Source organism: Apus apus, chromosome 2, assembly GCF_020740795.1.
Source record: "Apus apus isolate bApuApu2 chromosome 2, bApuApu2.pri.cur, whole genome shotgun sequence".
NCBI lineage: Eukaryota > Metazoa > Chordata > Aves > Apodiformes > Apodidae > Apus > Apus apus.
The window spans coordinates 93,464,620-93,480,371 of record NC_067283.1 but is presented as its reverse complement, the minus strand read 5'-3'; the positions used below and the strand labels follow the sequence as shown (position 1 = coordinate 93,480,371).

Genomic DNA, 15,752 nt, shown 5'->3' with positions numbered 1-15,752 from the left:
GTGTTGCTTTGGCTAAAAAAAGATAACAAGTCACAAGAGATTCTTTTTTCCTTACATCCAGTTGTGAAGTCAAGTGCATAGAAGCTGGATGTGTCCTGGCAATTTTTTCCCCTTACATGGCTACTCTGTGGTACAGTTGTTAACAGTGAGAACACAGTCAGTTTTCAATGGGATCCTTAGTACACAGGTTCTTTATAGAGCCTGGCTATCTGCCGTGGGAGATAATGATGCTGTCTCTAACCTCCGACTTGGTGCCAGACACCACAGTTTCAAAAAACCGTTTCAATCCTACTGGCCTGGGAAGGACCATATTCATTGTGGTCTCGGTGGTATCTAAAAGAGATCATTCTTGGCACCAAAGTACTCTTTAATTAATTTAGCTGGAATTAAACTCTCTAAGAACACTTTGGCATGTCAAACTGCTACATATGAGTGTATATATAATAAAGTAAGTAGTCACCTGGCATAGAATTCCGTTGTAGCATTCCTATCTGCCTTCCTACAGGTAGTTTTATTGTCTTAGAAATGCTTCATTTATGAGCATATTGGAAAAAAAAAAGGAAGGACTTTGAATAGTTATATAGTGATGTATAATCACTTCTTTTACAGGGGATTTGATGGCTCTTTTCTGAAGAAATACATTCAATTGGTTATGTTCCACTATACTTATGTTCAGGCTCCTGTTGTATAAGCCACTGTATAAATGGTATATTCTTGGCGTATTCTTTTAATAAATCTAGACAGATCTGTCTCAAATTTGTTAAAAACATGATTTTTTTGTTTCAGTAACTGATAGAGAAGGCTATACTTTTGTGATATATAAGTAGCAATTCCCTTTTCAAATAATGGCATGTTCACTAATGAAAACAGAATTTGAAATGCAGCTATTGAGAGCTATAAAAGAGAGCTAGACCTAGAGGAAATAGTGGCTTCTATGCAGATGCAACTCTTAAAGCTGCAAGAGTGCTCTTGCAGGGTTTTTTTTAATATATATGACCTGAGATTACATATAATTTAACTTTGTATTCCAGTATTTACCTTGTCTCACTGTAGCTGATAAAAAACTGAGCATGCATTTCTCAAGGAAGTAGTGCCTATTGTCAGGTATAGCAACAGTTACAAATTTTTTAAAACTGCAGATGACTGAAGGAGGAAGTGTTTAAAATATGCAAGAGGTACTGCAGGAAGCACTGGAGTGACACTAAGAAAATAATTGAAAATAAATGTACAATTAAATTGCATAAAGTACTAGCACAGGTTAAATCATCCAGTGCTAAAAGCAGTTTTAGTGAATGAATTAATCAAGTTGCTTTATCCTAACTGCTGTTCTAGGAGATAAACCCCCTTCAATACCTGCAAAATCCATCCAATATATTTTTAAATTGCATCTTAACTGAGGCTCAAGCCTCATTTATCTTAAATGTGACAACTTATGAAAACTAATTAATGGTGACTTACATTTTAGTAAATATAGTGTCCAAAAATTAACTCATTCCTAGAAATGGATGCCCACATTCTTTGGATATGTGGCCTGTAGCCTAAGGGCCTTAGAATCAAACACAGAATGTATAACCAAGCGTTGCCTGCAAATACAATGCTGTGTAATTGCTTGTCGTACGGTGGTCACCATGTGTGTGCTACTTTCTTATAAGCTTCAGCTTGACCATGAGCTGTTCCTCTTTAGCTTGTTACCTGGTAAACAAGCCTGCTGCATTATCCTGATAATTATGAAACACCATCTATTATTTATCCATTAGTTGAAGAAGGCAACAGCAGAATGAAGCAGCCCTGGCTTTTGCTGTGATTCTGTTAGTCTTCAATTAAAATACTTGTCTATAGGAGTATAATCTTCCTTAGAGATGTCTCCAGTGACTTTAAGTTCTCCTTAGGCTGTTATGATAATCAAAGGAAGTTTGTCTACAGTTTATAAATTCTGTTTGATGTTGAGGATTCATGGCAGCAGGCAACAAGAAAGAATCTTGCACCTGAGGAAGAGGTAACAGTCAAGGAGTGTCAAAATTTAATGGTCATCCATTTAAATAAGTGTGTCCTTGTCAAAGTGATCTCCACTGGGCGGAAAAGCAAGCATTCAAATCTGAATTCAAAGCCCACAATAATTGTGGAAGGAAGCACATCATCTGGAGAGTAAAGGGAAGGATTAGATCACCTAACAACACAGATTGAAAGTCAGGACATGTAATTGAAGGGAAAAAGTGAAGAATCTTTCAGTAGCTGATAGAGGCTGTGAAAATCAAGTAAGAGGCATGATCTCTGTGTATTTCAAAGATTGTTTTATTCCAAAGAATACTCAGTGATAGCAAAGAACTCTAGGTTGAGATTCTAGTAATGTCACTCTGCATGGATCTGTTTGCATGTGTACATATGTATATATGCAGAAATATGTTACGTGTGTAAATTTTTTAGATTGGTGAACAGAAAACATTGTTTTCGGAATGTCTGCAAAACCTGTGTATGTGTTTGCCTCTCTTATAATGTTTTCTTAAATAATGATTAATTCAACTTACTGTGATGTTGAGGCCTTGAGGAAGTTGATACAAAATCAATAGAGTGCCTGTAGGAAAAATCTGCAGTGGTCTGGGACAGGAGTATCTTGATACTACATTTCTACACAGAGTTGTCAGTCAGATGCCGTGTGCCCAGGACAGGACTGAGGCAAAAAGCAAAGGTGGTCACCTAGCACATCCACAGAGACTCATGAGCAGAGTGACAGTCCAAACACAAGAAGCCTTCTGGCCTGGTCCAGCAGTAGTGAGTGTGCAATGAACTGCACAGAGCAGTGAATTTGGAAAGCTAAAATTCCTGAAACAAGAGAGATGCAAGGAAAGCTCTGAATCTTTTTCACCTGTGGTGAAGTGTAAAAATTTCGGCTGCTTTTTTAAATTAGAGGTTCTCCTACTTGTAATAACATTTCCTGGATTCAGAGTGATCTGGGGTTGGTCTGGGTGTTCCATTGAAGAGTGGGGATAGCATTGAATTGTGTGAGGTTTTTTATTGGAGAAGGAATTTTTATTAAAATGCTTTCTTGGATCAGGGCCAGATATACTTGGTGCTTTGCAAGATTGAATTTGCAATGAAGCAACAAGAAACTTATGGCTATGTCAATACTAATAAATTGAACAGTACTGCCTAATTTTTCTAGACATTGGACAGTGATCATCTGCACAGTTAAATTGTTAAAATGATCCCCTAGTGCGAATTTGGTCTTGGCTAAGCAGCGTTTTCTCAGCAATCTCTGGGCACATTTCAGGAACTAGCCTGGTCCAAGGGCCGTTTCCACAAGGCTGTTTGCATGCAGCCATGCTGTTTTAGAGGCTGGGAGAGCTTAATGTGAGCTCTTTCACACCGGTTAACCTCCATGCCAGAGAAAGGTCCTGGGCATGTTAAATATAGCAGTATAACTGTGGTCTGTAATTACGTGTTTATTTGTCCTGGTTTTTATGTGAAATGCAAAAAGGTTAAAAGGGCCAGGATCATCTCACCAGCTGCTATGAAGTCCTCTGTGAGGGCATCTTGGAAGAAGTCAAAGTAGCTGCTTAACAATTTAGCCTGTGGCCCTTGTTGGAACAGGACTGCCCCCATACTTGCTCTCTGCATCTGTTGGCATAGGGCAGGTAGAGACAATGGCTGGAGCAGATGTTGAGAGGATTGTCTCTGTGGTTCTCCACAATGCCAATGGCAAAAAAAAGAGGCTGAAGCTGCTGTTCTCATGCAAGCCTAGACACATTCTAGTGTAGCCCACCCCTCTCCAGTAGTGCAGATAAGAGTGTGGATCTCATGTCTTGAATCCTCATGATTCATTCACATAAAATCCATTTATTCAGGCTATCACACTGCATCCAGCTGGAACAAATTGTGAATCCTTGCTTTGCTGCATGACTCAGAGGGATGAAATGAAGGGTGTGAAGCTTGTTCACATAGCAATGCCACTAAAATTAGAAAGGCTACAGTGGTTCTTTGTGGTTGGGAGACACATGTCTTTCCTGCCTGTAATTGGCTGGAAATCTTTGTATGAAGCTGTTTGCGACTGTAATAGGCTCCTTGTGTAGAAGATTCTCCTTGGCAGCAGAACTTGCCTCCTACTATCATGGCAAAGTTCTGCCCAGGAAGATGCCAGCAAACCTGCCAGTCATGTCGATACAAAAGCAGTGTTTGGACCCATGTAATTTTGAAAAATGGAGTTGGAAAGAAAGACAGGGAGAGAGAAAATAGTGATTATTTCATAGTGTAATCTGAAGCAAGTGGGCTTTCTGCCTCTGGGAATCACACAAGCTGGTCATCCTGGTGTGTTCAAGTAATTCTTGTGCAACCATCCATTATTCATCATGTAAGATTAAGCAGCCTACAAATCAAACTAATACCAAAATATATTATTACTTTGTTATGACTACCCTAAAATTTTGGTTAAATTATCTGTAAAATAATTTCTTATTATAAGTAATCTTTAAAAAATTGTGTAAAGTCTTGTGTAATTTTTTTTTTCATGTTAGAGTACAATATATTTTTTCTTTGTACTTCTCTGAAATGTTTTTTCTTTGTCCCTACGTCTTCAAAGCTGGTAGCCTCTTAAGAGCTTTTAAAAAACTGGGAAGTCTATTTTATCAGTTTTTTATACTTTTCTGGCTAGTTTATTGCTGCTTTGAGATCTATTTTTCACATTTAGAAGGCATAATAGCTCATATGTATTGGGAATTCACATGGCCACTGTTTTCCATTGAGGTTCATGTCCTGCTCTGGTGAATTTCTGGGTGAATATGGATCGACACAGCCAGGTGTAAGTTCTCTGTTGTTCCAGCTGCTCTGCCTGGGCTGCATTTCCAGACTCTCCAAGGCACTTTTTCCCTGTGTAACCTCAATACCTGTCAACGAGGGGTGAAGCGATATGCAGTAATTTTGTTTCGCTCCCATTTTTAGCCCTCGCAGAGTTTAGGATAAGAGGATGATACGCCCAGAGGAAGGAGGGGCAGGGGTGAGGTAGGAGAGAGTGAGGGCGGGTGCCAAGCTTTTTCTGGATCTTAGTAAGAAAGGCTTGACTACAGATGGCTTAATAAAGTAACTGCTTTAATAAGACAGAATAAGAGGAGTTTATTGTAGCTGAAATGACCAAAAGAGAGAGTTTTCTCTCCATGAACAGCATCTGCTCTGCACAGCATGCCATGGGAAAAATCTGTTCAGGCTCTGTCTGATGTTGCATGAATGTGGGGTGCCCAGCATCTGAAGGGATGAAAGATTTACCCACTGTCTATGTTCCTTTCCACATTGTGGATCTTTTTAAAGCAGTGACCTTATCAAGCCATTTGTTATTAAGATCCAGAAAGTGCCCTGCACACTCAATCTCTCTTTCACTCTCATATCTTACCCTTCTTCCACTTCTCCAGTGCAGGACACAGTAACACTGCATTACCTACTCAAAACTCCTTTACTGTTTAAACGTCTCCCAGTAGTGTAAGATTCATTAAAAATTACAGCAGTGGTTCTGAAATCTGCTTAGCTGAGTCTTAACAGGACTCACTGATTTAACAGGGTTTATCTCTAGGAGATTCTGTTTAATGTACTCTTTGATAAACAGCGGAGTAAAAATATTTCAGTATTCTTACAGGATGGAATTTTTATGAGCAGCCATTTGGCTGGCTTATCTCCATTGTAAAATTTTTGTTTATCTCTAGGATCTGTCTACAGAAACAGTGGCTACGGTAAACAAATTTTTTTTGCTGACACTGCTGTTCCCTACACGTGTAACTTGTAAAGCAGTACTGCTGTGTTGATTGGTACAGACGTGCTTCCCTAATTCCCTGCTCATGGATGTATCTTTTAAACTGCACCAGGCTTCATGCGGCATTTGTTTTCATGCCTAGATCTCAAAACATGATCTTGGGTCCTCTATTTTTGGTTGTTTTTTTCCTATGCAAAGCAGGAAGAATTTGCAGATTTTAGGATATTTTGTTAATAATTAAGTATATATTTTTAGACAAGATTTAATGTGAAAACCCAACCCATTGTTATACTAAGAGTCACCCCAGAGGTTCCTTTTACTGGTACTCTTCTGCTGTGTTGTAATGCGAGTTTCAAGTTTCATATTTGTAATAAAAGTTTTTACAGATTCTTGGTTTCCAACTTCATAATGCTTATAGCAGAAAAAATAGAAATAAGATACATCATACTTAAACAAGTGTTTAAAACATTCAGAGTAAATGGAAGCAACCTTTATCTATAAGTGTGAATTTCATAAGAACTTTGTCAGTCTCTAATCCTTTGCAAACATATATTTGGAAACACATCCTGAATTCACAGAACACTTTTTTTTCTCTCTAAGGAATATACAAGTTAAGACGCCACATATAAATGACTGGCAACTTGTCATTCAAATATATATAGAGATGTGAGAAAAGTCTTTAGATTTGTCGTTTATAGAGGAGCAAAAAAGATGTTTGTTTTATTTTAATTGTAGAGGTAATTGATGGGGAAATAGAGAAGAGTAGTTTCTGTTATCATTGTTATAATTCTGTAATCCATGAGGATAATCTTAATTTTCTTTTGCACTGAGAATATATTACAGAAAACATGGGATGGGTTCCCTCGTATGTCTAGTGTACAGCTACTTCAAGTGTATTAAGATTTCAAATATCTAATCATTGTGTGATCAATAGATCAGTCTGAAAATATTATTAAAATGTTTAAAGATTGCATTGAATAACTTTTAACGTTACGCTTGTGTTCCAGTTTTAGGTTTAAAAAGTAAAAAATGAAAAAAACCCACCCTGCTGTCATCCTAAATAAGTTGGGGTTTTTTAAGTATCCAATACAGTACAATATGTGCCATTAAATTAGTATCATTTGCCCTTGCCAAATAATAGGTATTAGCTACTCTTTACTTGTAAATATTTGTAGGCCAATTTAGCCTTGCAAGAGGGAAGACTTGAAGCTGCCCAAATGGAGCTGAATAATGCACAAATTCAACTGGATGAGAAGCAAAGGGAACTGGATCAAGTACAAGCCATGTATGATACTGCTATGAAAGAGAAGCAGGCCTTAATTGATGATGCTGAAGCATGCAGAAGGAAGATGAACAATGCCACAGCTCTGATTGAAGGATTAGGTGGAGAAAAGGTACTAGCACATATGAGAAGGTTTCCAGCATGAAGTAGGTCCTCAGTTTTGAGAATACTCCATAATGATCATTAGTAGTGCTCAAGAAATTCGAGGCATGGTGACATCTCAGTATCGTATGAACCTTTATTTTAGTTATGTGTGTGTTTTCTGCTAGAACTTAAGGTATCTAATGAAGTAAAACAATTTATTGTGTAAACTTAATTCTTCTGTATGAAGATACACATCATATCATATGGCCCACATTGTGATAAAGTTCAGATTTAAAACCAAGGAGCCAAATTTCTTTTAGCTTTAAAACCAAGGAGTCAAATTACTTTTAGCTTTAGTAAGAAGAGGAATTAGGCTTTACCTAGATAATTGCCTGAAAATAGTTATAAGAAGGATGACTTTCTTTTTCTCACCACATATAAAAAATGGGAACTTGAAGCTTGGCTAGTTTTCTGATCTATATTTGAAGTTCAGATTTCTACTCGAGCCTTTTACAGAATTATGGGCTAATCATTATCCTCTGCACTGTGCTTGAAATTTACCTTTCGTATGCTGATTTTTCTGGCTTGAGCTAAAGGTTTCCAGAGGAAACTGATTATTTGCTTTGATAATTCCTTGGTTGATTTCACACAGTCAAAATTGATGAGAGCTTTGACTTCAGCCTTTGCATCCTGTGAGGCCAGGGCTTCAGCATTTGTTTGCATAGCTGTACTTTAAAATATATCAGTCACAATGTTATATGCTTTATCCTATTTTCAGTGAATTTTTCAATTTAAGAGCAACATCAAAATATGAAATTACAGTACCTTGTTGTGGGTTTTCTGAAACCTTATGCTATGAGGTCTTGTAAGATCTGTTATTCCATTCTACTTTTGAAAATCCAGACAAAAAATAAAAACACTGGCACTTGGAGTCTTGGACAAAACTGTTGCTGAGTTAAATGTGTGTTTCCCAAACGTAAAACATGTAGGTCCTGACCAAGATTACATGCACAGTTATTGGAAGGGAACAGAAATCTGGAGAGAATGGAATAAGTAAAACTCAAAAATATTATTCAGAAAAATCAAACAATCATGGAATAATTGAGATTGGAAAGGACCTCTGGAGATGATCTATCCCACCCCCATCCCTGCTCAAAGCAAGGTCAAATGGGGCAGGTTGCTCAGGCATTGTCCTGTTGGGTTTTGAATATGTCCAAACCCCAAAACCTCTCTTGGCAATCCATTGCAGACTTTAAGTACTCACACTGTTAAAAAAGTGTTTTGTGTGTTTAACTGGAATTTCTTGGTTTTCAATTTGTGCCCATTGCCCTTGTCCTTTCTTTGGGTACCACTGAAAAGAGTCTGGCTTCATAATCTTTACAACTTCTCATCAGGTATTTGTACACATTGATAAAATCCTCCCTGAGCTGCCTGTTCTTAAGACTAAACAATCTCAAATTTTCTTGACTAAGGCTGCTGCTGTCCTTTACATCTGTGACCAGTTATTTCTTGTTTGCAAGTCTGAGGTTCAGCAAACCACCTTCCCTCATTAGATCCTCAGTTACCTGTGCTAGGAACTTCTTGTCAGAGCACTCCTTAAAACCTCCTGGATTGTTTGTGTCTTGCTGTGTTGTCCCTCCAGAAGATACCGGAGTGGTTAAAGTCCCCCATGTAGAGCAAGGCCTATGAATACATGGTTTCCTCCCATTGCCCGAAGAAGACATCCTCTATTTCTTCCTGATCACATTGCCTGTAACAAGCACACAGAGAATCACCCATTTGGTCTTCCCTCTAATCCTAATCAATAATTGGCTCATTGTTCATCCCAGTCTTAGTTCGCAGAATCACAGAAGAAACATCATGATTGGAAAGGACCTCTGAGATCACTGAGTCCAACCATCATCAACAACAACAAAAACACACAAAAAAACCCACGCAACACAACCACCCACAAAAACCCTGACAGCCTCAGCTACTAGAGCATGCCCTGAAATGCCACATCTACACGTTTCATTAATACCTCCAAGAATGGTGACTCCACCACCTCCCTGGGCAGGCTGTTCCAGTGCCTCACCACTCTTTCAGTATAGAAGTTCTTTCTAATATCCAATCTGAACTTCCTCTGCCACAACTTAAGGCCATTTCTTCTGGTCCTAACAGCAGACCTCCATGCATTCCAGCTGCACTCTCATATAAAAGAAAACTGCCCTCCCCATTTTCCCAGTCTGTCCTTTTTAAAAAGCCTGCATACACCTGATGCAGCACTCCAGGTGTGGAAGCCTTCCCACCATGCCCCCATGTTCCCCATGAGATCATGATGGCAACCACATGCAGGTCTCTAATTCCTCACTTGTTCTCCATGCTGTGCACATTAATGTACAAGCACTTCAGAGAGATGCCCTGCTGTGCTAATTTCCCAGAAATGGTATGAAAGCTATTCCCATTGTTTTGTCCAGTAGGCACTTCTTTGTTTATGTGAATTTGCTTGGGGTGGTGCTCCATTAGCCCTGTTTTATTGGTTATAAGGTTCATATTCTTTATATCACCCCACATATTTTGTTAACCAACCCAGTCCCCTAGTTGTTCACATGATGGTCCATCATCCTCTCCCTCCCACTTTGTTCCTTCTTTAAAGCACTGATTACCAGTTTGGCCAGCTTGTTGGCCAAGATGCTTTTTCTCCACTTGATTAGGTGGTTGCTATATCTTCCAGGCAAACATCTACTTCTGAAAATAATTATTTAAAGCAAAAAAATACTCCTTGTTTGAAGAAAATTACTTACAAGAAAGAGAGAAATTCTTAAGTTAGATCTTCATGTTAGTTTTTCACCAGCCTAATCTAAATTCTTTATGATCTTTTACTTACAGCTTCGTTGGACAGCAAGCAGCAAAAACTTTCAAAATCAAATTATTAATTTAGTGGGGAATGTTCTTCTGGCCACTGGATTTCTTTCTTACTCTGGACCTTTCAATCAGGAGTACAGAAATTTGCTGCTCCAATTGTGGAAAAAAGAGATGGACAACAACAAGATTCCGTACAGTCATGTAAGCGTTCATGCTCTGTCCTGACCTTACTTTTTGCCTTGTGGAGTTACAGTGTTCAGAGCACTCTGTTCCAGAAAAGTACAGAATTGCAAGATTATTTACAGGCTGTCACAGTCCATCAAATTTTTAATAAATAAAGAATCTGAACAGTTTACAACAGCTTCTAAAAAAATGTGTTTTAAAATCTTCTTTATATTGTTGTGCACTGCAAGAGTGGTATATAAACCATCACTCTGGCAAATCTGAGAGAGATGTTGTCTTAGGTCAGCTGCCCTGGGAGAAAATTGTATAATATGGGAAATGAAGTAAAACTTACCAGCTTAGAACAGAAAAACCTTATCATAAGTGGTTTCATCAGGTAGTCAAGGTTTTCCCCCAAAGTTAGTGGGTTTTTGCAAGTGTCATGTAGGGTCCATAAGTCAGTCATAAAGTCAAGCAAATCAGCCACATCAAACATTTACTGAACATGGAAGAAAATATACATAGAAGAAAACATCAGTTATAACTGTGTCCCTCAACATAGGAAGAACAACTTGTGAATCTGTGGCTGTGAATACCACCTCATAACTGGTATTGCTGTGCCTCTATAGTATTCCAGGTAGTTTTCAAAACAGCAGCTCCCAAGTTAGGTCCCCAGAATGGCACAGAGTTGGGGAGATTGGTCTGTGGCTTCTTGGTTGGGTGGGAGTTATGTCCCAACCAACTTCCAGGAACCCAGCAATATTAACCCTGTTTCCACTTTTACCATGTACAGTCTCATGTGCTGCCATTAAAAATCTGCTCTCTCTCTCCAGATATCTACTTTTCATTCTGAACTGTAAATCTAGAATACAAAGAGTGAATTTGAATGAAAGTTTTCTCATATATTTTGTATTTCTAACATATTACAGCATAAATGCTTTAACCTACTGTTCTTAACATACTACATTTTGAACACAACAAACTAGTCTAGGAATAAAAATTTCCATGTTTTCATTTAGGTTCACTTTAGTACAGTTTAGACCATAATAATCAAAACTGTCTTTCTGAGTCATCTGCTCATGCTGCCTTCCACTTCGTTTTCTGAATACCTGCATAAATTTTCTCCAGCAGGCTGGAGAAATAGTTCAGGGAGTCCCTCTTACTCTCAGTTCTGGAGTGGAATCATTAAGCCCAAATGGCTCCTGTCCTTTAGCTGTCAAAGCTTTTGTCAGAGCAGGTGCTGCTGGAAAGTGCTGGGAGCAAGTGGGCAACCGATGCACAGCTGCAGCTGTACTGTTGTGAAACCATTGTAGGTGGATTAGTACCCCTGCTTCATCTTCTTTTCAGGTTCTTGGGGAATTTGACACTTAGAACCTATTTTAGGGAGACTTCTTTGCCATGAGAGGTTTGTCATGTGAATATTCTTGGTTTTTTTTTTGACATTAGGTGATGCATAACCCTGCTTGTAACAGTGATTAACCTTGACCTGGCTGAGTGAACTTCACAGCCCAGCACAATTCATGCAGTGCCTTACAAAGGTGAATGCTTTGTACTTGCTCAGCAAAGCCCTTTGAGAGCTCATGATGATAAGTAGTATGTAAGGCCAAAGTGGATTTATTAATAAAATACCACTAGCAGTGCACTCCCAGGCAAGATTTTTACTAGTGTGGAATGGGACTTATCCTACATACACTCATCCCAGGGACGCCCTTTCTCAAATTCAGTGTACAAAATGTTCTTAAAAGCTACTTACCTTGGGGAATATCTGTCAAAATTCTTACCATTTAAGGATAAGAACTTGGATGTATAATGTCCTTAGAAAGTAAGGCATAAAGCATTAAAATTCTGCCTCCATGAAGATGTTCTGACCACATTACTCCTCATCTGAATCCTTCACAATTTGAGGAATGCTTTTTGATTGTTCCTGTGGTGTGGTTTTATGTTGTTTTATTTTATGGGGCTTTTTCATATGGACAGGGTAGACACAGAATGCCATAAATAACAAGTTTCAAGCCATAATTACCTTTCCGTTTAGGTAGTTGCTATTAAAGACAGGATTATTATTTTGATGACAGTGTATGGAAGACAGTTTTAATTTTTTTCAGTGAATTAAGTACTCACAAAAGGTAGCATATGGGCTTCTCTTGGTACTTCACACCACAGGAAAGAAAGCAGCTTTGCAGTTCAAGCAAGAGGCTTGACATCTGCCTTTGTCACAGACTGACTGTCTGTGGGTGTGTGAGTCATTTAGGCATAACAATTTAAAGAGAGCTGTTTAAAATTAGCCAACTATCTGTGTAGTTCAGCACTTAAATTAGTGAAGTTTCAGAGTTGCATAGTGACTGATACTTTCTGCTGCAGTAAGAAAAAATTCAAAGCTGTTCAGATCCTACTCATCTGCTTAAGGAGCTAAATACAGTTTTAGGTTCCAATTGCTTAAAATTTTGGCTATTAAATACTTTGCTGTCCCTTTCACAAATGCAAGTTGAAATCTTAAAGTTCCTCTGTCTTCTGGGAATGGTTTGTGTTGCTTCACTCAGATTCTTCAATAATTGGAATTGTAAAAAAATAAAAGATGTAAAAAAGCTTTTGATTCTTACAACCACTGATATCACTAACCCTTATGATTGTCTCACAAGTCTCACAGTATTAGAAATTTTGGTTTAGGCATCACTTGCTGAATTATGTGATTTTTGCAGGAGCTGCAGGCTTTTTCTTTCTTTTTAAGCACATTTCTAGAGAAAGCTTATGAATAGGAATTCTTGAGTGTAAAATATAAGGAGGAAATTTTTTTTAAAACCATCAATTATATTATTTTTAAACTCACATCATTATTAAGCCACTTTTCTAATTTGGAGAGTCTGGTTTGAGATTTTAAGCACTGTGTTCTTCACACACACACTCGTGAGCGGCCAGTCACTGTTCATAGTGAATAAAATAAAGCAGGTTAGTCTACAAGAGCAATTCAAACTTCAGGAAAATATGTGAGCTAGGAAGAGGTATGATCATAGCACAATAACTTTCCATGATAGATCACAGTTATTGATCCACAGCACATGCCCTCTTTCTTCTCTGATTCTTCCACAAGCCATCCTATATTCATATACATATTTTGAGGCATTTTACAACTTTACAGCAAAAGAAAGCTCTCTTGACCAGGACAACCCTTTCTCTTGAGACAGGAAGAAAAGAGTTTGCCTCTACCAAAATCAGCTTGTCATTGGATATTGAACTGGCTTCAGAATTTCTCCAATGCCTTTTGATGGACTCCAAAGCCTCTACAGAATTCACTTTCATTATTAGCTAACTTCAGTTATTTAGGCACTGAACTTTAAAGAAAGGAAACAATAAAAAAATAACTACTAAATACATTCTCTCATACATTATGTAGAATAAGAAGAAAAACCTTCCATCAGACATTTTAGTATAACTTCTTTAACTGGTACTAATTTTGTAATTGCATATTTTCTATTAGGATTTGAACCTTACTGGTATGCTAGTTGACAATGCTACAGTGAGTGAATGGAACCTCCAGGGTCTTCCAAATGATGACCTTTCAATTCAAAATGGCATAATTGTCACAAAAGCATCTAGATATCCTTTGCTTATTGATCCTCAAGGTCAAGGAAAGATCTGGATTAAAAACAAGGAAAAAAATAATGGACTCCAGGTAAATATTTAATTAATTTATTTTTTTAATGTGTCATTTCACATCATAAATAGGAATGCAGACTACTTTTCCTATCATCATACTTTGGCCACATGTCATTTAAATCTGATGTTTCTTGTATCCAGTTAGGCACAAATTAAAACAAGACTGGTGCAAAATCTGTGACCTAGCTGTAACAGGGAGAAATAGCTTGTACTGCTTTGAAATCTCCCTGAAAGACAGTTTCAAGAGCAAATTGGAACTATATGGTATGCCATTTGTGTTTTTTTGATGAATCTTTTAATTACTTGTCATAGAGAAAGAGAAACATAGAGGGAAGTAACTGACTTGCAAAATTAGGACCAGACAGGATCAGACAGTTGGTGCTGCATGGCAATAACATTTTAGGCTAAGCATTTTAAGAGAAAAATAAGGAAAAGAAAAAGGGAGGAACTGGAAAAAGAATGGTGGCCTGAGTTAGAATGGAAATCTAGTGATCTTTGAGGCATATCAAACACAAAGCCCAACTTTAGGCTGCATCTCAATGATTAAATGCATGTGATAAAAATATTTATGGCTTAATTTATCCATACTTCTCATCTTCTATCTAGCAGTTTGGGATCTGGGTCTTCTACTTAATTCAAAACTTCCTTTTTTCCCCTCCTAATCTGTCTGTCCCCATGCTTTTTTACACCCATAAGGATAAAATGGGTTATGATAAAGATCTAAATACATTATGTATTTTCATGCCAGATCAAGCATTTATACTAAACAGTTGTTAATAAATCAAGTCTATCCTACAACTGTAGATTATCACATGAATACCATGGTATACTGTCTTCACTCAAAAGGAGAGTGATGGGTGTAAAAAGAAACAGAAATAAGGTACGGATGGTGGCATCCAGAGAGCTGATGAAATCATGGTGATGTCATTAGCTAAATCCTCAACCTTCTGGAGTTTGGTCTAGATCTGTATTTCCTAGCCCTGTTAAGACAGACCCGACATTCAATCTCACACCAAATCTTGTTTCTGGTAAGTTGAACATGCTCAAAAAATGGTGCAGTAACACAGCTACAAACAGGAAGTATTGACTGAGAAGAGACAAAAAAATAATGTATGATATTCAAAGCTCTTGGAAAATGATTGCCTTTATTAAAAATATTATTAAAAACTCTCCTAAAACACATGGCTTGTATTCACAGAAGAACTTAGGAATTTTTGACTACTTGAAATCTACTGTCTTTCAGTAGATGGCATGGCTTCCTCTAAGTTACATTAAACCTCGCTTTGGCTGCCAAAAGTTTTATCAAGAAATGTTTGTGTGAGTAACCAACAGGAAACGTCAGAGGGAGGGATGTGTCTCATATCCCACCCTCTTTGAGACTTGCATCTCCTACTCAGGATTTCAGAGAGCTATGAAGCTGAGCTCAGGAGTGACAACAGTGAAGCTCCTCCAGTTAGGGACCTACACTGACACTTTCTGCCATGCTGTAGCCCTTTCCCCAGTAATTTTAAAATGTCCTTCAAGCTGCAACTTCAGTTGCCTCCCTTAGTTGGCACTGAGTCTGTACTGCCCACCTTACAGGTGGCTGCTCTCTCCACGTGCTGGTGTGCAGCCTGTGGAAGGGGACTGTGAGCACACAGGTTCTATTCCCTGGTCCAGTAATTGCATAAGGCTCTTGTATCACATCCACACCAAAGCAGGGACTGGGAGATGTAGATTAAAACACCATTTCCTCTTTCCCCACTACTCATACACTCTAAGCAATGATGACATTTGACTGTTGAGCCAGAGAAAAATGCCTACCAGGCCTGTTTTGCGGTCAGTACTTGTGAATCCTGATGGGAGTTAACTACTGAGCTGCTGAGTACTCTCAAAACTTACATGGCATTGAATACACACAGATGCAGCCTCTAAATGCAAAGGAAGCTTTCCTGATGAAAAATCAGTCATTTGTGGGCTTTTAGACATCCTGACTCAGGTGTCAGCTGTGTTAGA

General features: G+C 38.2%; 1 protein-coding gene across 1 annotated transcript in view; it reads left to right on the top strand.

Annotated features, from left to right (window-relative positions):
- LOC127380409 (dynein axonemal heavy chain 5-like) overlaps positions 1-15,752 on the top strand; it is a 157,763-nt gene that overhangs the window by 93,570 nt on the left and 48,441 nt on the right. The window contains exons 60-62 of the mRNA XM_051609233.1: positions 6,907-7,125; positions 9,966-10,142; positions 13,579-13,773. Of these exons, the coding sequence (XP_051465193.1) occupies positions 6,907-7,125; positions 9,966-10,142; positions 13,579-13,773 (591 nt within the window). The remainder of the gene's footprint in view (positions 1-6,906; positions 7,126-9,965; positions 10,143-13,578; positions 13,774-15,752) is intronic.